We start from the raw sequence: 26,681 nt of genomic DNA on the forward strand, positions 1-26,681 counted from the left end.
ATTGCAATATGACCTTCTTCATTCCTTCGGCTATGTTTGAGATTCGAAATTTCGATAGCGCTTATGTTATCAGTCAATTACTAACACATATGTGGGGTTCCTTATCTCTTTTCTTTTCGTGTGCCTGTCCTTGATGTCTTTCCGTCTGCATAGTATTTATTCTATGTTATCCTGTGTGCTGACTGTTGACAACTTGTAACTTGTGAGGACTCGAAGTAATATTCAGGTAAGAATATCAATATGCAAACCTCTCCATATTTCATTAATTTCTATATATGTATTAACATGCTACATCACAAACTGCTTCAAATATTCTATAGTTATCATATAAAAACTAGAATTAATGCTTGATAAAGCGATACACATCTACTATTTTTTTTAACTATTTTTCCACGAGTTTTATCTCATGGTTTCATATATTTATGGAAATATTTTTATGACACTTATGGTTGAATTTCACAAAAGAGTCTAACTTGTTTATAACATCAATAATTCACGGTCCCGGTTGATGAAAATAGTGAATAACGATAATTAACTTTGTTTATAACGTCGTCGACACGTTTTTTCGCCCGTTTTTATGGGATTTTTCTAAGAAATTCCTAGAAATTAGACTTCCAGAAGATGTTCGTTTGTTACTCTATTTATGCATAAAAATGATAAAATATATATATTTATTGCATGTTTGACTTGCTCATTGATATCACCTTCCATATATACGCGGGAGTTTTCCGTAATTTTTCTCTTCCTGTCCATCCTGACTGTATTCTAAAAATGTCCCATTTTCCTGTTTTTATCATATATGAATTTAAAAATCTGAAAAAAAAGAAGGAAAGAAGCGTTGCTTCTTTAGCTATTCCGGTCCTTTCCCACATTTTCTCCGATTTTGGAATCCAAATGTCGTAGTGAATATTGCACTTGGAAACGTGGATTTTTTTTTTTTTTTTTGAACTCAGGAGAGACTCACATGTGCAACAACTTTTTAATGGGTTTTTAGGGCAGGGTAAGGTGATCAAAAGAAAAGTGAATTTTCTTATTTTAATAACTGTACAACCCTTTACAAGAATAATCTATAACCCCCTATCTGAAGTCTTCACGTTGTTTTGATACTTTTTCTAATTGGAAGTATGCCATATAGCTATGCACCCTGTGTGTGTTCAGTTTCAAATTGCCACGGCGCATTCATGATCACTTATTTTGCTTTACTATACGTTGATATTTTAAAATTTAGACTAAAGATATACTATTGCAACAATATCATCGATCCCATCTTCATTGAGCTGCCAATTTATGTAGCGTTTTTTTTCACCTCGAAATCAATATTTGGCCAATCGTCGCAAGAAAAAATATTTTTCATGAAATGAGAAGTTTTCGTGAAAAATGCTTTTTCTTGCGATGCTTGGTCAAATATTGATTTCAAGGCGAAGAAAAAGCCACTCAAATTGGCAGCTCAACGAAGATGGGATCGATTTCATTCTTGCCCAGCTCTGTGTCACTGGAATGTAGAATGTCGCGAGTATTTGGATGTCAATCTACCTAGGCGTTGACATGACATGTCAAAGCAGACACAAATGTAACAATGAAATTCAGCGCTATCACTTTGTGAATTTTTATTACTTTATCAAGAAGTTTTTGCTCCTGCGTTTCCTGAAAATTAACCGATGGTCCCATATATAGTTGAATATGCATGATAAATTCATGGTCGAAAAACCCATTTTACCAAAATGTTTCTGGTATTTTAGAAAGTACACTTTTTGATGTAATTTCAGTTCAAAATACGGCTGTATTAGTATAATACTTTTTTAACTAGATAGAGTTGGTTAATTGTCGGTGCTATTTTTGAGAACCAGTGAAATTTTACGTGTTCAAATATTTATAAAATCCCTTCAAATTGAGGGGGAATCGGAAAGAAACTTCAAGGTAACAACTATTAACTTTGCTAAGCCAGATTTCATCGGTTTATAGATAACAGTTATGATAAAAAAAAGAAAACCTGTATACCTTACACTTAATTTGTGATTGTGTGTGTAACTAATTAAAAAATACACTATACATAATTAAATTGCAGTGTTTCATTGTTTTGATTAAAACTATGCTTACAGCACCCATTTACAGCCGTATTTATAAAAAAAAATCAATACGGTTTTATGGAGGTGAACCATACAGGGTTAAAGTGATTAACCGCAGATACATGCTACAGTTCATGAGTAAGAAACCTAGAATCATAAATAATTCGCATATGTTGCGATAATTAATAATTAATAATTTTCTATGAAATTTTAAAATTGTGAGTGTCTTCTTCTTTTGTGCCAAACGTGTATTGTACCTGTAATCATATCTGTGTGCTTCCAGTAAAACAAAAAGTACACATATGTGCACCATCTTTCAAAGATGGAGCATAACAATATGCATATACAGAAATTATTTGTTTTTAGGGATGGCACAACAACAAGAAGTGGCAGTTAAGCGATTCCAAAAGAGAATAGAAGAAAAAAACAAAGTTAAATTCGGTAATTGAAGTATTGTTATTATCCGCATTTGTTTTTATTGCATTTTTGTTTCCATTGCATCTCAAGGTTTATGGAGAATTTACACCTAAATACAATAAAACCTGTCTTGAACGGAATCACAAGAGACCGACATTTTTTTCCGTTGAACACGGGTTTCAGCTTAATAGAAGTTCAACTGTCATAATGTGTAAAATTATGTAACGATCTCGTTTGTAATTGAAGTACAGTATAATAAAATAAATCACTTGAAAATAAACTAATTAATTGAAATGTACATAAAATAATGTACATTATTTATTCTATGATTACTAAATAGTATTTAGGTTTTCACAGCATCTGTATGAAACTTCATCCCACACTGTTCCTCATCTGAAATTATTACATTTACGTCCTTTTTGACTTTCTCTGAAATTTACAATGAGCGTGTCAATATCAGTCGTGTCAGGTTCAGTTTGTACATTGTCGTCTATATTCATGTAATCCTCAGCACCAGGCCGTATCTACGATTTTTTTGGGGGGGGGTGGGGAGGGGGCAACACGATTTCGTTGCCCCGACTACTGTAAAATTCTATGATTTTCCCCCGTAAAACTTATAACTTCCTAAATTTTGCCACCCTGAATTCAGCAATTTCACCCCCACCTCCCTATAATTGCGGCCCTGCTCAGCACTTACTATCACGGAAAGTAGTTTGCATGCAATTTTGTAAGTCATTGTATATCATTTGGAAATTTAACCATTACACAGATTTTTCCTGCAGAAAAGTCTGCTTTACGAAAACTTTTAAAAATTTTGTTACAATTTCACAAAGAAAGCAACTGTTCCACTACATGTAGCTTTTTAGAAACCGCAGCATCAGATACGGTAACGGTTTTTACAAATCCAAGGGTGAGTAAGTAGAACTCGTATTGGCAAGCAGTCATTGTATTAAAAATTTCGAGAGAAGAACTAATATTTTGTATGATCTTTTGACCAATTGTTCGCGAAACAGTCGAGGTGTTTGTATGAAGTTTTTCCGTTAAAGGGTAAAACTTTCCTTTCCGTTTCCGCGTTAGACAGGTTCCGTTTCATCCAGGTTCCATTGAAGACAAGTTTTACTGTATTTTTTTTCAGATGATTACTGGCAGTTCCATAAATGGTCGGTCGAGCATTACGAAGAAATCTGGGCTGAATCCTTTGAATTTTTTGAAATCGTTCATTCTCGGCCATACGCAAAGGTATTTCCTCATTTAAATGTTTTCCAATGTGCGGATTATATTTACTCAGGGTTTATTTATACATAGGCATTTATTTATTTTTCAATACCAGCTATACTCATATGCGAGGGACGAAACATTTATAGCAAAATCGGCAAGTAAAATACGGCCTTTTCTATTGACAACAAACTCATTATGAATAAATTGATCATACGTCCTACATTACTTCGCGCAGGTCCTGCTTGGATGTATGCTAGAAATCCTAATATTATTGCTCTTGAACGTTTCCAAAACGTAACAGTCCGAAGTTTTAAAAGGTCCCACTGGTTCATCAGAAACAGGCATGTACGCAGAGATACCAAGATTGAAACACAATCATGGATTACGTCAAAACGCTCTCCAGAAACTGCTATTATTCTCTCACAACTCTGACCATGAAAATATCTTCATGAAGTCTTCAATTATATAATAGCACTGACACTTTTAGATTTTAAAAGCCTAAAAATTTTCTCGAGATGTCAAGACCCAGTGTTCCGGGTCTCTGATATGTACTTGTACTATACGTCTAATTTCTCGCTTCTGGTACTGTCAAAATTGATACACTGAATATATCAATGTAAATACTTCCTATTTACACATATTATATATTCCCCCATTTAACCTCAAGTTGAGTATTATTCACCATTGTTATTTTTATCTACATTATCATATTCATATAGCATTGATTACATCACTGTTGCGTCTCCAGCATCTTACGTAACGTATTGTGGCTTTATTGCCATTTATTCATATTATATCATATTATCGCATATAATTAGTTATAGCATCAATTATCATCAATATATATATATATGGTGTTCATTAGTTCCTGTGAAGATGGCTGTTAATTCCCGGGATAAAGATGTACTTCCAGCCACATTTACAAAAAATAAAATTTTCGCCATCTTAGAGATGGTGTAAGATGACTTTTAAATTGTCGTCATCCCTATTCTCTTATACCAACCATGGCTTCAATGCACCACTACTGCAATTAATTGACAGAGCGATAATGAAGGTGGTATGAGTTGTTAAAGTCTCATCTACGGCACCGCCGATATGCGAGTAAAGGTTGAAGGTTTTCTATTTGTTCTGTAGGTTCTTGAAAAGTATGAGAAACTCGAAGACGCCACCGAATGGTTCGTGGGAGCTCGACTGAACTACACTGAAAATATGTTACGCCCAGAAGAAGGTGTTGCCCTCTTGCTGTTAGGTGAAGTATCATTCTCATTTACTTAGTTTATGCTTAATCATTGAGAATTCGCAACACCCTGTAAATTTCTGTCCCCAAAAATGTAGTTGATACATTTGTGATGAATGAAAAGATAAAATAGTTGATACATTTGTGCACAATCCCTAAAAAGGGCAACTTTTGAGCCAGTGGAAACTTGTCTGTACAGTGATAAGCTGCCAAACATAGTAGTATAGTGATTTTATATGTTTAATCTCTCTTGATTTTATATCTTAATTAATATCTCGATAAATATTGCATTTAAAAATATGCAAATTTTTCGCAAGTGACTTTTCAAAGCGGGGTCTACATCTCAATAACGGACACTTTTAGCATACGGAAACTGTGCAAAACGTTTATTGTTGATGTATACGACCGATTCGGTATGGTATTGAACAAAAAAATTTCGATTTTAACTAACTGCACGTCATTTAAATTTTTTTTGCAATTGAAAGTATGTTTATAAAGTCAACGGTTGTTGAGACACCTGCTGTGCAAACAATTTGTAACAACCTGTATTTCTTTACTCAATGTTTCCTAAATTTTGCCGTGGTCCCCTCCTCAAATGTCTTAAAATTTTGTCATAAAATCGTTGCGAGTAAAAAATGTTTATGCTTGCCTAGTCAGTGGTTAAGAAGCACCAATGCTTAGCTGATGTACACAGCTGTTATTTCCAGGACGAAGGAGAACTATTGCGGAATCTTAAGTGATCAAAGGGCAACAAAGCTCCACCATTTGATAAAACTTTCAGAAGAACTGCTTTTAATTTATTTTTGTCTTTCATCGCCAAAGTGACTGACGCATTCCATACTAGTGCTACACTACAAGCAATGCAGCCTGCAATTCAACACGGATTGGTTAAACACCTGAATTTCAGGTTTATTAACAAATTCACGTCGAGTTGCATGCCGCATTGCTTGCAGTATCGTGCTGGAGTGCACCCTGCCTAAAAGTGCGATTATAGTGCACGTGCGTTTCGATTCTGGAGACCCGCGTCGTCTCAGATTGGTTAAAAACCCGAATTTAAACTTTTTTTAACTTGAAATCCGGGTTTTTAACCAATCGGAGACGACGCGTGTTTCCAGGAAGATGGCACGACGCTAGCTTGATAAATCGGAGCGTTACTTATCAGATTTGAATCCGAATCTATCTCAAATCTTTTGGTCTATTTCACTTCGTCTGATCTTAGAGTTCATTACAACAATTTCCCTTCATTTTTGTGATATGGTCAAAACTGTATCTTGACTTTTTACGAAACAAATTTTTCGGGTGAACTCCATTACGTTCTGGCTCAATTCATACTCATATTATAGAATTAGACGTGCACTCATCTTTGCGTCTATTAAATCTCACATGGGGAAATTTACTGCGCCATCTACTTCTGTGAGATATCCACTACCTTTAATTAGTTACATTTTCGAATGGTTGATTTCCAGATATGATTTTCTTCGATTACATTATATACGTCCCACAGACGATGCTCGAATGCAAATCTTCCGAAGTTTTTAGCTCACACCTCATAATGTTAGAGTTCAATGCGAACTGGTAGCGTTTCGATTGTGTGATACACAAAATAAATATACACGGATAAGTTCCAGTTTAACATAGAACTTCTGTTCGGTAAATCAATGCCTTCTCACATACAAAAATTTTAATCATATTTCAGGTGAAGAAAGAGAGTCTGCAGAGGAAGTCACTTTCAAACAGCTCAGAGAAGAAGTTTCCACTCTTACTTCGGCTCTGAGAAAATTTGGTGTCAAACCGGGTGATGTTATTGCGTGTAAGTGTTGTTATAACTGCACATGTGTTGAAAAATATATCAGACGTGGAAAAATATTATATCTTTGGCCGTAGATGATTTCTATCATCACAGGTCTTTTCCTCCCTTTTTTGTTCAATTCGCAAATCAAAAATGTTTATAACGTTATGTTAGTTATAATCAATTTCTGGTGTTTCTCACGTTTCCATAGGCTACATATCCTCCAGAAAAGAGGCTGTAGCTGCAAAGCTGGCCGCTGGTGCCCTCGGAGCTATTTTCGCAGCAGTGAATCCATTGATTGGAATTGAGGTGATTTTGGATATAGCTCAATACAAGTCTTATCGGAAGTATAAAAAATTGTGTGATTAAATATTATCACTCAAGTATAGTTTAAAGTGCCTGTACTGCACTCATAAAAGCGTGATGGTTGGCTGAAAACGTTTTTCTGTGGTTTCTCAACTTCGAAGGGCGGCAGCAAGATGGCTTACCTGGTCACAAATGACAGTGAGCTGCTACTACTACTGAACCTCGCATGCACCTCGTCCATATTCCTCTGCGCAGCTTCTAACGAATCGGTTCATGTTGGAATGCGTGTGTGTATGTGTAGCGAACCAGACGTGAAGTTTGTTTCTGCGTAATGCTTTTTGTACGTAGTGCTTATATATGCCATCAATTTTTTTAACTATGAGTAAAATGTAATGATTGAATCGTTGTGGGCTCTGTCGCGAGACTTTTTAACGGGGAGATCGGCTCGTATTCGCTCCTCGAAGATGGGAGTCACAGAAAACCAACTTCAGCCGACCACCACTATGGCTACGGTAGGGTTCGAACTCGGTATCCCCAGTATGCTGCAAAGAGAGACACACGACATTCCCAAAAAATACATTTTATTTCATTATCATATTCCCCCGCTGCTGGTTTATTTAGAGTAGATACTGCATTTGTAAGCACAAATACTCTCCCACAGATAGATTCCCAATCGGACTTTCCACTTAGTTTAGAATCGAGGTGACTAGCCCTTTTGGGGGATGAGCGCATATAGCATACCATACCTGCTAGATCATTAATGCACAAAATGGAAATGAAATTTTTTTACAGAGAAGTTTATGCAGTGTGATGGAAACGAAGACGGTATCGATGGTGTATCATGGTAACGACGTTATGTGAAAGAGGCCGACAAAAAAAGTTCCAAGTTTCCAAGTGCAATATTGGCTGAGATATTTAAATTCAAAAACCAGAAAAAAAGAGAAAGAACAGCATAAATGAGGGAAAAATGGAAACGTGGAAATTTTTTGTTGGTCTTCAGAGAGACAGGGCAACAATTTTTCAATTGGAAGTTGTAGGACAGGGAGACCGTATAAAAATCTAAATTTTGTTACTTTTTATAAATATTTATATGTATTTTCATTTGAACGGCATCTAAGATGATGGGCGAAATCATTTGAAACATTTTTTCTACTGGAAAAATTTTCTCCAAAACCAACGCTTGAGGAAATAGCCATTGGACAACGATAGGAGTGGACGCCCTGTATCTTTGTAGCTGTAGGAGGTATTGCCTGAGCTATAGTCCACTTAGCTCTCCTCTATCCCCGTGAGTACGCCTCTGTGCACACCCCTACATTCGGAGGTATACAGTGGAGATAAAATGCCCAATAGAAATAGATAGAGGTTATGGGCAAACACTTCAAAGCTCGATCGTATGGCACCATAATCATACCAAAAATTTAATTCACTACCGAATCATCGAACATGGCACATCTGTAATAAAGTTGGGTAGAGCATTTTTGTCTGCTTACGAATGATTACAAACGGATAGTTTCAAAATTTCAGGCCGTGATCAGTCGATTGGGGCAAGTTTCTCCGAAAGTCCTCTTCACCATTGATCGACATCTTTATGACAAAGAAGAGAAAAACATATTAAAAGATCTGCCGGACATAGTCAAAGGTAAATTTCTTGTCATATTATTGTCTTGCTTCAATCAGTTTCATTTGTAAATAACCCAATAAAAATGTTGCGGTTAATATGATAAATCCGGTGATTATGCATAATCGCTGACCATTTTGGTGAGTTGATAAATTTCGGTATATTTATCAGTTTTACCGGTGATTATTTATAGGTTGTATGTAGACGTATAAATATGATAAATCGTACTAAATTCTACGCATTAGCCGATTATGCATAGTCGCCATTTCGTATTGGTAAATATGATAAATCGGTGTTATTGCTGTGATAATTATTTAGACAACGTACTTGTCAACCGAAGTCTGAACCGGGTATAACGAACTCTGATTCAACGAATTTTTCACAACATCCCCCGAAATAAGTCTAACAAAGCAAGATGCATACAGGCACGGTTGATCCTAGAAGTATCTGGAAGTACACTTTAGAGAAAAAGTTTCCAAATATATAGAATGACTCATATACGTCATTCATGTTTCAAGAGGCTGCATAGTAGAAAATTTAATTTAAAAAAGTATTTTTTTAATAAAAAAATTAACTTTTTTCATACAGTCCCCGTGTACTCAAAAACCCAATTAGAAAGTTGTTTCCTGCTTCTTCTGATGCCAAAAAAAATCCATGTTTCCAAGTGCAGTATTCACCGAGATAACCGAATTCGAAAAACGGAAGAAATTTTGGAGAAAAAAATAATTGCGGATAATAATTGCGGTTTTTGCGCATTTAGATCTGTTTTCTCCCCATCTTTCCTCCATATTCGGAATTCGATTATCTCAGCGAATATTGTACTTAAAAACATTTTTTTTTTTTTTTGGCATCAGAAGAGGCGGGACAACAACTTTCTAATTTAGGTTTTTTGGGCACACGGGGACTGTATAAAAAGAATTTTTTTTATTTTAATAACTATACAACCCCTTGAGACATGAATGACATATCTGAGTACCAACTTTTCCAACCAAATCTTTGCCAACTTTTCCGACCCAATTCTGCCTCTTTTGAGGAGTACCTTACCTCTAACGGAAGTAAGGTGCTTTGCATCCATAGACTAAAAATATAAACTCTATCTATTATTCTTACTCTGTGTTTGCATCAGTCCGGGGTTATGAGCGGTTCCATCTATCTATCTGAGTACCACGCGTTATTTGGAAACTTTTTCTAATTGGAGAACCTCTAGGATCAACGATTCGCCAGTGAAATGTCATACCTCCTGTTGGGGTAACGTTATTTGAATACTTTTCAACTTTAAATATGCTTTTAGAATCAACGGTTTGCGAGTTATTCCAGGATAAAGGGACTCTCCTAAGCACTCTGTATACTTGATGTTTTATAACGTTCAGAGATAGTATTAGAGCACGTACTCATGTTATCATCACTTTTGCAGGAATGGTTTTCACAATTGCTAACGGATCTATAATATTATTGACAGGTATTCCAGGACTGGAACTCGTAGTGATTGTTCCTTCAAACGATGATTCGTTGCTCAAAGACATCTCCCACGTGCAAAAAAGGTATATTTCATGCATAAAATTCGCGTAAATTCGTATGAATTATTGAATTCATGAATTGAAACTCGTTCGCTCAATTGAGATCATAGATTCAAGTATGAACGTGGACGTTGTACAGAATACTGAACCCATAAGAGTACCATATTGAGGACACCATGGAAATGTGACTTCAATATGGTAAGTTATCAAAAAAGGATAGGAAAAGATAATATGTTTTTGTTTTCCTGACGAATGTTATGTTGACAATTTGGTCGCACACTCAATGATTTTATTTTTTTGATAGACTTGCTAGGTTATCTTACCTTAAGCGAGGTCCTATTGTGAGTGTGCTCAACCTTTTCGAAAGTGCGGTCCACTTCATTGGTATAAAAACGTGTCGTGGGCCTCTTGAATGGTCTGGAACAGTGCCGTCGCCGATAATTTAAGTCATATGGTGATATGGAACTGTGCCACTGGCCACTTAAGAAATCTGGAAATGTACCGCGGATCACTTAAAGTATTTTAAATGTTTGCGCGAGCCGCTTGAGTGCTCTTCGAGTGTGCCACGGATCATATAAGTGATCTGAATATGTGTCACGGATCATATAAGTGATCTGAATATGTGTCACGGGCCACTTAAGTACTCTAGAAATGTGCCATGGGTCACTTGAGTGGTCTGGAACTGCACTGCAGGTCACTTGAATGGTCTTGCAATGTGCCGCGGATCAACTAAGTAATCTGGAAATGTTCCGAAGGCATTAACTGCTCTGGAACTGTGCCCTAGAGCTAATGATATGGTAATGTGTCACTTGCTTCATTTTTGCAAAAGTGGGTTTGAGGTCACGGGTTGAGCCAGCACCTCCTAGGAGGCGCTGGTTGAGCACGTATGCAGTAAAACCCCTCTTAACTGACACCCCCTCAAATGCGAACATCCCTCTTTTACGGCCAAATAAAAATTTCCTCGTGTGTAATAAAAGTATGCTTTTCAAACCCCTGATTAACGGTGACCCCTCTTTTACGGGCAAGAGAGGTTTTACTATATAAGAATACAGTACAGTAAACAGTGAAACCCCCCCCCCCTTATATGGCCTCTTTCATGGCAAAACAATAACTTGCACTGTGTGGAATAAAATTATGTGTTTCAAACCTCTTAATAACTGTTATTCCTTATTTTACTGGCGAATATTTATTTGCCGTCAGTGTCCGTAAAAGAGAGTTTATTTTTGGTCCCATAGAACCCGTTATCAAGAGGTTCTACTGTATTCACATGACACAAGCTGTGAGACAAAGTTATAAAAAATATTCTAATAAATTTTTTAAAAAAACATCATTTGTTCAGGTTCAATCGACAGATTTAGTTTTATTAGAATATTCTATTTATTTTATTTATTTGTTCAACTAAATTTAATACAATAAATTTCAGTTAGTTTTATTTATTTATTTTTCTGGAAAGAAATAGTTATAAAAAACCCCGATAGGTTGCGCTAGCGTACACAATATACATTGATAAAAATGACAATGAATGTCAATGTTACTACTTAATTAACAATGTTATTTAAAAGGATTTAACATTGAAGTGTCTTTTGCATCTTTTTCGCTGCAAATATTTCAAACATAAATGTTTTTCTGGTATTGCTTTCTAGTAAAACTGAGTTCATAAATATGTGATAATGATGTATGAACTACTTTTTAAAATCGTGTAATTACGATTGATGTATCTATATGATGTAATAGGATGGTCGAAAAATATTTATTTGTTTAATATTCCAGCTGTTTCTACCCGAAATTCATGTCTACGGGATTGGAAGAGGACGGGAATATCCCAGAACCATATTATGAGCAATTACCGTTCAGCCATCCCTACACTATGAGTTTCACTTCTGGTACAAGTGGTCCATCGAAAGTTATTCTCCACTCAGCCGGGGTAATATATTTATAACGCTGTTAAGAATAGACATTACTGTCTATCCTGTATTAAAAACCATGTTATTGGTTTCAGACTATACAAGTGAAGTCCGTTTCAGCTCACATTACTCGTGAACCGGTGGTTGTAGAAATATACTTTCAAATACAAAGAGTATGCAAGTGACGCGCACATTTTAGGTACAGTCGACTCCGCTTAAACGGATAAAATCATCCGTGATATAAAATACCAAAACTTCTCCCATAGAGACAATGTTAAAGTTCCTTAGTATGATAATTTCAATTACTCTTCACCGCTTAATCGAGTATTGCGCTTTACACGTCAACTGCTATTAATGCATCAACCTCTCTCTATACACATAATGTTTTTAATAAATGAAACATTTGAAATTAATGGAGAATATGTTGTGAGATATTACGATATATACATCCGAGAGTAGGTACTGGCAGCTTCTAAGTATTCAAGTTGTCTTTAATACACGTGCATTTAAATATTTTATTTTTGTTCTCCATTGAGTCAATAGCCGGCGCTAACTCCCATAATTAAAAGTAAGATTCTTAGGTATTGTGATCATTGAAATTAAATATAATCCCATTTTTTTTGTCTGATTTGTTCGAGATTCGTTATTAATATTGATCCTTCATCAGTTTTCAAACCATGCGAACGTTGTGAAGTGGCAATTTAATTGCTCCCCGTTTAATCGGATATTGTGTGCTGGAATCGTTGATACTCGATTAAGCGGGACTGCCTTTATATGTGGCTGTAAATGTACTGAGATGAACCGTCATTTGTCTTCTAATTCCTAATTGAAAAGTTGCCCTGTCTCTCCTGATCCCGACAAAAAAACACGTTTCCAAGTGTAGTATTAGCTCAGTTATTTAAATTCAAAATCACTGAAAACGAGGTTAAAAACAACATACAGAGGGGGCAAAAAGCTCGTAGAGAGAAACTTTAAAAACTCATAAAAACCGGAAAAATAACCGAAATAAAAATTATTTGCAAGGTTAGCATCGCTAGGTCACGGGAATTTCTTTTAAGACAGGAAAAACCTCAAAAACAGCCAATAGGTGGCGCTGACGTACACAAGTCAAAGAAAAGTGTATCGATCCGGTCCATCCAATCTGTCGGAACGGAAAGATGCGATCCGCCGAGAGGTGCCATGTACACATCCGGTCCTGCTGCACTCTGCCGTTGCTGGATTTGTGACTTGAATGCAATGTGTTATCCCTGTGGAACACATACTACTGTAACAAACTATTTGGAGGCATTCTGTTCGTAATTTGCGTATCTTTTCTTTGACTTTTGTACATCAGCGTGACCTATCGGCAGTTTTCTGAGGTTTTTTCCTGTCAAAAAAATTCACATGACCTAGCGATACTAACCCTGCAAACCGTTTTTTATTTCGGTTATTTTTCCGAGTTTTATGAATTTTTAAAGTTTCTACGGACTTTTTGCCCACCCTGTATAAAACGTAGAACAATCCTAGTCGGTAATATTCGGCTATTCTTGCTCTCAGTTTCAGCTCATTTTTAATTCGAATGACTCGCCTAAATAATTGCACTTAGAAACGTGATTTTTTTTTTACAAACATTTTAGGTTTACCATACCAGTGACCTTATATCCTTCAGCGTGGTCCAACCCCTCGGGGTAAAGGGCTTATATCCCTCATGGGACATAGCCTGGGCTTCGTCTGGTCTTGAAGTGGTCGTATATGTACCGAGATAAGAAATGCAATTTTTTATCCCCCAATTTTTTCATTTCCCTGCCCCATAACTTTCAGTTGGAAAGTTGTTGCTCTGTTTCTGATCAGCCCGACAGAAAAAACTCTAAATATTAGCTGAGATATTTAAGTTTAATCATCGTTGAAAGTGGGGGCTCGAACAGCATATGAAGCGTATAACAAGCTTATCTGTAAATGTATGCTGTTTATTCTCTCATTTTTGCATTAAAATATCTCATCAAATATTTCACTTACAAGCATGGAACTTTTAGTTTAGAGAGGCTACTACTGCCTTTACTTCAGAGCCTGACGCCACAGTGCCTGAAATAAGGAAGACAGGGTCATGTCTCCAGTGTTGTAAATGGTAGCATGCTTACCCGGTGTGCAAGAGAGTCCGTGTTCATGTCCTGGTGAAAACAAAGAAGACTTTACCGAGTTCATCTCAGCATTACTATCAAGAAAATATTTGTTTCCTTCGTGAAATTATTTTTTTGTTGGGCTTCGCAGAAAGAGGACAACAACTTTCCAATTGGAAGTTAAAGGACAGGGGAGGAAACAAAGAAAATTACATTTTAAATCTTGTTACATATATGGCCCCCTAGTAAAATTAATAACATACAGGGATTGGGCAAAATAATATGGACACCTGTGAAATGAGACAAAATCTTTATTAATAGGCTGTTTGCTACAGGCTGTCGTCGACACGGTACTTCTCCCGACACAAACATGGGTTGCCGTTTTCGTTAATGTGTTCCCCGGCAAGACGGGCTCCAACAATCATGCCTCTTTCGAAATCTGTGAGGTCGGCCATATAACGAAGTTTTAACGCCCCAATACACTATTTCGCATCCGAACGCTATCACTGCTATTACTAGACTGACGTGTGCCCATTCTCGCCCGTTAGGTAGCCCCCTTCTTCACTAGAGGGCTGGAGTATACGACAGGTTCCCTCGAGTGTTGTTTTTTTCCACAGGTGTTCATATTATTTTGTCCAACCCCTGTATCTAAAACGAGCAAGTTATTTGGATACTTTTTGTAATTAAAAGTACGCCTCTACAACCAATGGTTTAAGACTTATTCGAACTGAAACGGACTTACTTTACAGCTTGCACGATCCGAAAACCATTCAGTTTTTTCATCAACGTGTACAAAGCAATGCAGTTTAATTGCTTTGTTATTGCTATGTTGTTGCCTGTTGTGGCGTTGTATTTGTATTATTTAATTTTTTTCCAGGCAGCTCTTCTCGCTCCCATTAAAGAATTGTGCTTTGAGTTCGACATCCGTCCCGGCGAAGTTGTGTTTTTTGTTCATCTGGTAATTATTATTTTTGTTATTTCATAATTGACTATCATTTTAAAAAGAAAGAAAAAAATTGTGAGAACCGATTCTCACACAACCGATTGTTGATAGTCAGAACAATCAAATATTAGATTTGAATTTCGGCTGGGATGTCTTTGACCGACTATTCGGATTTAAAAAAGTTCTAAACCTTAGATCTCTGTCTAATTGGCTCTTCCGGAATGTAACGTTGATGGCATAGTTCGAACTGATTTTGAAGAGATTGGTGACGTGGAATTTTAAAGTTTTCTTATGTCCATGATTTTTGAAGAATATCTTTAAATGTCGATGCATTATGGCTTCTTTGTCTCCGGGTATCCCATCCCTTCGTTCACCGAATAAAATTCCGGTAATATGCCGTTTCTGATTATTAGGAGTCCGGATTATATGCTCCAAAAAAGCTCTGAAATGTGCGCTAAAAATAAATATAAATGTGCATTTAAATATGTCGAGATATGCCATGAAATCATAAATGTGCGCAAGAAATGAAAACTAATTCCTTTTATAACCGATGTATGTCACTAAAAATGAAAAATATACGAAAAAAGTTGAGAAAAAATGCGTTTGGAAGTGCAGAAAAAAATTCGTAAAATTCTGAAATGTGTATTTAAAAATACCGAAATATGCATAAAATGAAAAATATGCCTTAAAAATTCTTCAATATGCTCTAAAAGGCATAGACGTACTGTATAAACAATATACATTACAAGTATATTGAAAAATATACGTGAAATGAAAAGTATGCATTCAAAAACGCTTAGGTTTCCCCAACATAAGGAAAATATGCGCAAAAAATGGAAAAAAATCCGTTTGAAAAAATGCCGAAAAAAAATTCATAAAATTCTGAAATATGTATTTTGAAAATGCGGAAATATGCATTCAAAAATGCTCAAATATATATTTAAAATACCGGAATATGTATGCAATAAAAATGTACCTAATTTTTATAAAGCATATTTACCATCCAGTGGCTATGATTGAAAACTTATTATTGTGTGAAAACATGATAATTAAGGAATAATATATATATATATATATATATAAACTACGATATGAACAGAGAAGCATAAAAAAAGACGCATATACAACATAAATGAGACAAAATTATCAATGACAAAAATAAACAACACAAAAAAGACAATTCTTAATGCATGACGAGAAATGTAAAATAAACAAAGCTTTGAATAAAAATATTTTTCAGTCTTTATTTATGTGTGAAAACGAATAAATTTGGTTTCATTGATTGAAAAAAAAGTATATATTTATATGAGAAAAAAATGAAACTCGCACATACATACACAACACAAACAAGAGCAATTTTTTTAATTAAAAAATCTACATAACTAATGGGGCAAAACTATGGTTGATAAATATAATTGCTCCTTCTAAAGGTCAAAATAAGAGTCTACACTTTCCCAACATTTTTTGTCCCACACACACACATCGCCCCCTTCTTTAGAAATTATTTTCTACCATCGTCCACCAACGCAATCTAACCCATAAGATCCTATGTTATACCCGTAGCTTCTACCGCCCCCTGGAACATTCCATCGCCCCCCCCCCCAGAGAGCGTTAACGCCCACGTTGGGAATAACTGGTCTACACCGTCTATTCAAATTAACAATTTGAACAATGTTTTTTTTTAATGCCCGCGTGTGGGTATATGCTGTATTTCTAGTGGTAATGAATTATATAATTTCGGAGCTAAATAATAAAATTGTTTGCGAAAAATTTATTTCCTTGGTAAATCATGTCAAGTCTTCGCTGGGATACATTATCTTTCAAATTGCGTAAGCCTTTATTACGGTTTAAGAAAAGAATAATATACGGAAAAGAGAGATGGAAAGATTATGACGCAAACGAAGCAGATTAAGATGTCTAATAATTGTAAAAGAATTGAATAAAGACTGACCGCAACTCAAAATTTTGAAAATTTTTTTTGGATTGAATATAAAAGTAGTAAATTAGTTTTATAATCACCACCCCATATTAATTGCGTGCATTAATTGCACCGAAATCTATAAGTTCTTACTAATATAATAAAAATTATATATATATAACAAAAACGAAGTTTTCAAGTTTTTCATGAACATGGGATTGCCATTTTAAATCGCTGTCTACATTTAAATCCACACGTATTTAATATTTTACTTCTTGAATTGAACCGCAATTACAATGAGTTTGAAAATCACAAGCAAGAGTGTGATATTTAAGATTAAGATGTAAATCAGTTTGTATAAGATTAATATTAACGTCTTTAGTTTTTTTTTTTTTTTTTGTAAAAATTTAATTTTCAATCATTAGAGTAGAACCACCTCTGAGTTAATATCAAATCGTTATGTACATATAGTATATCAAATATTCATTTTTTCTTTTATTTCGAAAAAACAAATAAACCGATTCACACGAATTTTGGTTTGCAATTGAATGAAATATTTTTTTAAAGTCATTTTTGAACTTCAGGGGTCACACACGGCACCCGTCAAACAAGAAATGCCAAAAAAGACAGGCAAAAAGTCTCATAAAAAGCGCATACATATTTTTTCTCAATCGAAAGATAAATAAAAATTTTATTTTCGGATATTTTGTAATTCGATGCATTTTTCTGCATGTCTATGAAGCCTGGCTGGGCCACATTCAGTTGCCTGTTAGTTGGGATGGCTCTCGGCGCGACGAATATCATCTACGAAGGTATGCCGTATTACAACAAGAAACCGTCGTATTGGGATATCATCGATGAGTACAAGGTGACTTCGGCATTTTTAACGCCTACAGTTATAGAAACGATGGATAAAATGGACATTGTTCCAGGTACGATAGTCTCTTATGTATTTTAAATTGCATAACATAAAGTGATAACAAAATAAAGTGAATAAAAAATGACATTATGTTCTGTGATTTATCTCATTTCCAAGATATTATAAAGATTTGGAAAAGAAACCTTATAGCAATTATTCTCTCACTCATGTAAGATCTAGATAAATTTTTCCACAGGCCCACATAACTCATTGAAGACACTCCGTACGTTGGCGTCTGGCTCGAGCCCTGTGCTGTCCTACGTTTATGATATCGTGCGTAATAGAATCGGCAAGGATTTTGTATTTAGCTCCCTTTACGGTAAGAATATCTCTATCTACTTAATTCATTTTAACGACGACTTTGATTTTTTTTTTAAACAAAAAAATAATGAATGGAACCACACTTCCACCATTTATTGGCAAAGAAAAAACTTAAAATTTAGAATGGCAAATTTTCTTACCAACCGCCGTTAATGGGTTAAAATATGCATTTATACACATGTATTCAAATTATTTTTTAGTCACGTAGATTATGTTAAAAGAAATATCGACAATAGGACCTCGATAACTCGACATTTATTATTCTCAATTTGATTGGCATAATACTAAATTCAACGGGGAGAAGAAACCTCTTTAACTCGAAACAAGTTAACCCGTAGTTTCTCAAACTTTTTGTTCCATCGCCCCCTTCAGGAATTTTTTCTCTCCGATATTTCTCTCGTATGTTTCAACAGTTTTTCGTTTCATTGTTTTTTGCAGTTGGTCGAAAATACTTCCTTATACATTGGAGTAGTGTCATTTTCCACTTATTTCGGAGCTTGGAAACTCGACCTGTGGAGTACGAAAGTCACTTGAAAGCGCGGATGATATATGAAATTTTTTGAACGAGAGATAGATGAAAATGTTAAGGTTTTTCTTAGATCGAAATTTTTTAAGGTAAAAGGGAAAGTTTTCTTACCTTTCGGCAATCGCACTGTTCATTTGCAAATAACGGATATTTCGATACATCTACGCTTTTTTTCACAATAATTCGAGATTATTCGGAAAAATTCCGTAGAAAATTGCTGATAATTTGTTTTTGTTAATTTATAGACGATGGAATGGAATTGTGTTCAACTACACATATGACATAAATTATATTTAATAATCTGGAGGTAGAGATCAAATGAAACCGCGTTAATTTGACATCGCTTGAAGTCGACACATTCACTGATATTTTTGGGATACTGAGTTATCGAGATTCCACTGTATTTTAATATCAGTTTTGAACTTGTTAATTAAACTTGGCAGTGATTATAAACTTAGCCATGTGATCATGAACAAAATTTAATACTTTGAAATATTTAAAAAAAGGTAGAAATTATATAGATATACGCACTGATCTCTTGATACCGAAAATTACTTAATTTAAAAATAATTTATTAAATGTCTCAAATATATTAGTTGTAATTCAAGTATTAATTACTTGATTTATATGTTTTTGGTAAACTGCAGTTATAATTTTTTGCACTACTTATATAATTAGGTAATGCTGCAATAGTTTGCTTTATTAAGGACGTGTGGTCCTGCTCCAGTGGTTCTTTATAGAAATAATTTTCATTCATTCTTCTGAAAATTCAGAAAAATGAATTTTTCAGAAGAATACATGCGGGGCGGGGGAAGGGGGGTGTCTCTGTGAAATGTACATCCGTAAAACAGTATCGAGATCAGTTGAAACAATTTTACATTGATATTAAACGGCTATTATCGAATATGAATAGGTACAATATTGATTAACATCCTAATTGTTGGCAGAAGAGTAGGGATTGCTTCATTTGATGAATTGATCCATCTAGACCAGTAGTTTCGACCTGGTCCCCGGGATATTATAGAAGGAAGGCACGGAGGAAAATCAGGAGTAACGGGAGCCATGGCCGATGGTTGAGAGGAGGTCACAAAGAGCTATGAAAAAAATCCCGATGTGATGAAATAAAACTTCTAAATGTGTGAAATATGATAGAAAAAAGCTGGACTATATATACGTATATATAAATATTCAGAAACCAGCAGAATTGCCTATAGAACCTGGATGATTGGGAGGAGGAGAGTTGGTTAAGACCGGGTGCCACAAGAAGAAATTATGATCCAAAGGAGACCATGAGTGTGAAAAGGTTAAGAAACACTGATCTAGATCAGGAGTTCAAATTTGTACCAAATGAAGTCCACGGAGTAAGTCATTGCACCTATGACAATAAAATGGTAGCTAAGAACCCCCCATTAAAAAATAATAGTATTTAATATACAGTATAGCAATGTAAAAACAGTGAGTTAGTTTTTTTCTCATCCAATCTCTCACGGACCCTCCTAAAATCTCGCCAAGGACACCTAATCTAGATTCTATATTTCGCTGTAATAAGTTGCCTATTCATCTTTCAGACCCTGGTGCCACATGGGTTGCTTGGGCATGGGTTGCTTTTTCTCGCTATAGAATTTTTTTCTTTTGACCTCAGAAAGTTGAACCCTGACTGAAAGAGTTGTGTAAGTTTTGAGTTAGAAATATGGTGAACATGGACATTGTGGCTTCCATCAGAAGGCAGCACTTAAATTTGAACTTTCAGGAGACCTTTTCCCAGGAGAAAGTGACTCCGGGAAAAGTGTGTGTGATTTATTACATAAAAATTTAACAATAAACTTCTGGAAAAAATTGTATGTGGAAATGAGTATAATGAGTATACACTGCATCATCCTGGCTGAAAAAAATTTGAACGAAGTGAATTATTTCTTCACAAAACAATTAAAAATTTGAAAAAATAAATTTTAATGAAGATTTGCTGAAATTTTCATGTTTTTCAAGCATTTCTTGAGCAGAAAAATTTTTAAAATTCCAAAAAAATGAATGCTCTGATCTGAAGGGGTTACAGAAGGCCTAGACTTCGTGAAATATCGTAGAATTATCTGATCTTACGGATAAGCCATGTATTATTCCCCTGCCACCATCACCAAATCATCATTGCTTCAATACATTATTTTGCTCTGGACTTTGAAAAAATTTCAGATCAAAATGTATTCGCATCCGACGTGTATATAGAGTATCATTCATTATTTTTATCTCTTATCACTTTAGGAGTGACCGAATTTTTTGGATTGTTGGGTGGTCCTTGCCATGGCTTACCAGTCCATAAGGAGGAGATACCGTCCATAGCGTTAGGTGTAGACATGTTGTGCTATAATGAATCAGGTGAGGTAATCTTAATTGTTAATTACTCAGAGTTATTCCTATCTTAAAACTAGAATCAACCAATAATTTGCTTGCATCTATTCTGTATTCACTACGTCATATTTTCACCTTAATATCTAATCCTTGGTGGCGCATTCGTATATGATATAATATAATGAAATTTTCAAATTTTAAATTTCCATGCTATCTTAATCATTTTTCAAGATTCTAATCCAAATTAATTTCACATCGGTGTATGAATTGATGTACACTTAAGAGCAATTGAACTAAAGAGATCTGGTGTTGCACGAAAGAGGCACTGTGTAGGTGGCCTATATGACCGACACTGGCAAGACGTAATCATCGCTCCGCCAATATAAAGGAGTGCTGATCATGGAAACAGTCCTATATGAACGCATTGTGGCCAAAGACGAATTATCTAAGTGAATTTGATCAGACGATCTGAAGTCGGGCCCGAAGTACAGGTCACTTCATTTCGGAACTCGTGCAGGCACTTGGATTTTCACATGCCATGGCACCGAGTGTCAATCCTGATTACACCGGTTCCGATAAAATAATCCCTGCCAGGGCCAACCGCCGTGAACAGCAGCGTTTGGATGATGGCTAGATCGCATGGACGGACGATAGTGCAACAGATTACTCATCTATTTAATTCTGGTCCACGAAAACGTGTAAGCAGCCGCAACATCCAGAGCCAATTCTTCGCGATGGGGTACAGATGTCATCGTCCCACGAGAAATCCTCTGTTGACCTCACGTTGCAACGCGTAACGATCGGCCTGGGCCAACGCCATCTATAGCTAGAGTAGTACTGTAGTTATAGGAGGTGTTGCCTGGGCACGGGGACATAGCCATTAAGCCGGGTTTTCCTAGAGGTAGAACTGTTGCGCCGTGTGCGGCGTGAAAACACTGATTGGTTAAAAACCTGAAATTCAGGTTTTTCTGACCAATCAGCGATTTCACGCAGCGCACGCTGTAGGAACCTGCTCCTAGAAAAACCTGGCTTTAGATTCTAGAAACGTGGAAAAAAGGTTGCCGAAAAAGTCTAAATTCACATTGACGCAGGCCGATGGCGGGGTATAAGTACGACGCGAACCCCATGAAACTGTGGTTCACTCATGCCAGCAGGGTACCATTGAAGCCGGTGGAGGTAACACTGCCGCTGTGGTGGTCGAGTGGTTATAGTGACGGACTCGTGATGCGAGGATGCGGGTTCGAACCCCACAGTGGTGGTCGGCTGAAGTTGGTTTTCTGTGGTTCCCAACTTCAAGGCGCGAATGCGAGCCGATCTCCCCGTTAAAAAGTCTCGCCACAGAGAGCAGGAGGCCTACAACGTTAGAAATATTCAATCATTACACTTCAGTCACAATTTGAAGTGTAGATGGCAGCACTGAAATATCATACACAACACTAGCTTCAGACTGTTAGGTGCACTCACTTTGTTCCAGACTCTGCCACGAAGCTGGGCTGGAAGAGATCTCGGCAACGGGATAAGTCCGGTGGCAGGGACCCTGGCGTTCATTCATGGTGGAGGTAACACTCTCGTCTGGGCAAAGCTGGTTAAAGGCTCTTTAACCAGGATTCTTCGCGTCTGGAGATTCTTTACGCGGACCGGAAAAGGACCTCAAGTTATTTGTCACATCATGAAGATCTTTGACAAATATATTTTCCCATATTTTGACAACCATTCTGTCGGCGACCCCATTCTTTAACACGACAACACACCGTGTCAACGCTCCTGTATTGTATCCGAACGGTTGAAAGAACAATTTACGGACGTTAACTTGGTTTCTTGGACAGCTAGGTCACCAGACCGCAACTCAATCGAGCACACTTGGGTCGACAGAGATGTTCATGCCATGCCGTGGGCTCCCCTCCACAAAATATTTGTGAACTGTGGGAGAATGTAAGGGTTATAGATTCGTAAGATGCGCCCCGGTTCGTTTTCGACTCCATGCTCAATCATCGCCGTTGTTAGGGCGAAAGGTGGTGCTACGTGATACTAGAGTTATGTCTAATTCAATTGCTATTCAGTGTATTTTTAATGTTTTTTACATAGGTGAAAGCGTTAACGATCAACTCGGCGAGCTTGTCATCGTAAATCCGTGGCCATCACAACCTCTCTCCATATTCAAAAATGGCAGGCTCGAGAAATATTCCGGCATTGCAGTGGAAAAATTTCCTGGTATATTTCACATTAATAAAAATCTTATTGTTTGTGGTTTCAACACAGAAATGCGAAACATGAATTTTAGAATAATTTCATAATTTTTGTGGTCATTCTATAAGCTCGAAAACCAATTAGTTTGGGATTTACCGTTATCAAGAAATGATTTCGATAAAAAGCATACAGTTACACAAATTTAAATTTCATCACATTAGGTAAATGGTGGATTGGCGATATCTGTATTAGAAAATCGAAGACTAAAGGACTCGTTATTCCTGGTAGATGGTAAATTATCTTCATAAAAATTTCTTTTCTGAAAGTTTTATTCTTTCAATTCGAAAACTTAATTAAGTTTTATATTTCCCAATTTTCATTTTATTTATTTATAACTTTTAAATGATACGATTTTCAAACATTATATGTGTTTATTGAATAACAATAATCTAACATCTTTCGATTTTTGTTTCGTTTTAGCGATGATACAATCAAAAACTTTGGGGCAAGATACGGAAGTGCGGAGATATATGCCATCGGTAAGGGAAAACTGGCACAGTTTACATTAAAATACTGAATAGTGTTGATTGTAGTTCCCATATGACAGACTGTAACTGGATAACTTGATGCTTGGATCTTGCCCTAAATTTTTTCTTTCAAATATGGCGCAAATGGACTTCAGATAACAGAATCTCAGATTCTCCATGAGGATCTGAGCTTTTTTGATTGTTTTCGATGTCCCCTGAAGTTGAATCACGGTATCGTGAGTAATGATAGCACGATATCCTATCATTCTATGAGGATCAATTCCGTGTTTATTGGGATATCACGGTGTAATAGACATATATCATCACACATTTGTTCACGTTCAACTTGGCATTGTTGTAGACATTCCATCTTTTGATAATCGTGATCAGCTCCTGGTGGTTACTTAGCGGATAGAAGAGCTTTCTGTTCGTTGATGTTAATATAGCATTGTCGGAGTGTAATCGCGTCTTTGGGAAATAGAATAATCATCCATAAAAGTATTGTGGATTTATCGGGCCCAAGTTTTAACATTGGTTTATTCCTGTGTCAATAGAGTTTTCTTTGTCTGATAATGAGTCGTTTATCTTGATCTCGAAAGGTCCATTGAACTGAAATACGCAAGAAAATAATTTTAAAAATTGAGTTTTTTTAATAAGAATAAAAATTTACGTAGTCTTCGTTCGAGAAAAAAAAAAATTACGGTTAAAAACAGTCGAGCATTTTTATAGAAGAAATGTTGGTGTGAGTGATCCTTGACCTTTTTTTCCCATTCTGCACCCAAAGTGCAATGCGACTTTCCTTTCCCCGCCTCTTTGGATAATACGCTTCCTTTGGATAACTCACCCCCGTACTAATTTTAAAAATTTAGTTTCTTTCTGTAATTAATTACTTTAAGTATCAGTTAATTTCTTAACTCTTTTACTTATTATTTAATGCAGCTTTCGGCTATGGTTAGTAATTTAATTTTGGCTTCTTTTCTTTTTTTAAAATTAATTCAAAAACTAAACCGAAAAAACGAAAAGTTACCATTTTTTCACATTTTTTCGAAAATTGGAAAAGAGACAATGAATAGTTCTACACTTATTGGGTCCTGACAGAACGGCAATATATAAATGTTTGTTTAACACTTGATTGAATTTTTTGACGCTATTCCTGAGTCATATTCATCACAGCATCCAATCAAAGCGTAAAATATGCTAATAATACGAGGTTCAAATATAAACAGTGAAATATTTTAGATATTAATGGCATTTTTCCTCGATCGAAATGAAAAACAGGTATCATCGCTAATCGGAAAAAAAAACTAAACTTTTGCTACGCAACTGCGACGCATTTCTGCAAGTGAAAGCTAAAATATACGGCGTCAAAATATATATCGACATGGTTTATATTTTTTTTTTCAAGAATTGAAAAATTCAATTTTTATCACCATTCCAAATTACCTAAATACTAGTTTTACATGTTGTAATTTTTTTTCTCCATCTCACACCCCCCAAAAATTCTCTTCCGCGGTCCCAATTAAGAACCACGGCCCCATTCAATAGGTTACTCTTGCTTTAGTAATTCTAATTCGAAATAATATATAAATGAAACCAAAATCAGTCAGAACTTACGCAATTTATTTTATAATATTCAACGAAGTAATATTAACTTTTGCGAATTTATCTATTTTAGTGAACGCTATGGAAGAAGTCGATGACAGCATTTGCGTTTCGCGCATCATAAAGAGCGGTCACGAAGTGGGCGTTCTCTTTATAAAGACGAAAATCGGAAGCCTTTTCGATACCAATTTCGAAAAACGTGTCAGAGAAAGGGTCAAAGAAGAACTATCTCTGATGCATGTGCCTCATATCATAGTTCCCGTCAAAGATATACCTGTAATATATATACACTATGTTTTATCCGATTCCCGTTTATTTCATACATTTTCTTTTCATCCCGGTACTGTAAGCAGATATCTTCAGTAATTTTGCTGAAACTCTATTTATATATTGCAGCTCAACTTCAATGGTAAGAGACTAGAATCCCTGGTAAAGCTAATTCTATCTGATGCAAAGGAACTCAATACCGGGGCGGTGCGGAACCCAGGGTGCCTTCCTGAGTATATGGACTATGCTAAATCGACTTATTGCTGACATCAAGCGATGGGTCACACAAAGTTTCAAGTTTCTGTGTTGTTTTGATGAATTTTTTTATTCTTTTAAAGGAATCACCATTGAAGAAAGAACTTTTTTAAGTAAAAAGAGTGAATTTCTTGTTAATTGCAAGTACGAAAGTTACGCGTGTGCTTATTGTCTTTTTTTTTAATACATTTTTATTTTTTGATTCAATGAATCTGAAGCTATGGGTTCTTATACCATTGGGTGCACAAGCGTTTTTGGCTTCACTTAAGATTACTTTCGTGGGCCAGCGCCGCCTTAACGCATGGGCCCACCCGGGCCTCAAGGGAAGAGGGGCCTCACAAAAATGAGATTTGGTTGAAATTTTCTAGAATTTATCTGGTTGGGCCTCAGAAAAACCACTTGGCCCGCGGGGCCCATGATGCTCTTAAGACGGCCCTGTCGTGGGCTGTACATATTATCTGCTTCAGTGTCCTTCAATCGCTTGTCATACATCGTGTCAAATTTTTGAAGCACCTATATGATTTGGGAGGTTGCAATGTTACAGAGGAATGGACTGAACGTTGTAGCCCGTTATATATGAAACTGCGCTCACCAACGAATTTATTTTTCTTAAACAAAAAACAGCGGGTACCTCGACTAACGAGTGTAATTCATTCTGGAATTGCGTTCGTTAACCGAAATATTCGTTAGCCGAAACACCGAATG

At 36.0% G+C, this 26,681-nt stretch overlaps 1 protein-coding gene across 1 annotated transcript; it reads left to right on the top strand.

Moving 5' to 3' along the window:
* LOC149089631 (acetoacetyl-CoA synthetase-like) lies at window positions 1-26,114 on the top strand. The gene is made up of 18 exons (XM_089232510.1): window positions 1-226; window positions 2,433-2,507; window positions 3,619-3,722; window positions 4,836-4,950; window positions 6,635-6,748; window positions 6,939-7,036; window positions 8,558-8,672; window positions 10,111-10,192; window positions 11,939-12,092; window positions 15,046-15,126; window positions 17,772-17,961; window positions 18,145-18,267; window positions 21,052-21,165; window positions 23,224-23,349; window positions 23,547-23,616; window positions 23,806-23,864; window positions 25,528-25,730; window positions 25,851-26,114. The coding sequence occupies exons 2-18, from the start codon at window positions 2,435-2,437 to the stop codon at window positions 25,986-25,988; spliced, it is 1,959 nt and encodes a 652-aa protein (XP_089088636.1). The 5' UTR covers window positions 1-226; window positions 2,433-2,434; the 3' UTR covers window positions 25,989-26,114.
* The last annotated feature ends 567 nt before the right edge of the window (window positions 26,115-26,681 follow it).

Source organism: Pholcus phalangioides, unplaced genomic scaffold (genome assembly GCF_987345545.1).
Source record: "Pholcus phalangioides strain wild (caught in Gottingen) unplaced genomic scaffold, Ppha-v1.0 ptg000001l_1, whole genome shotgun sequence".
NCBI classification, from domain to species: Eukaryota; Metazoa; Arthropoda; class Arachnida; order Araneae; family Pholcidae; genus Pholcus; species Pholcus phalangioides.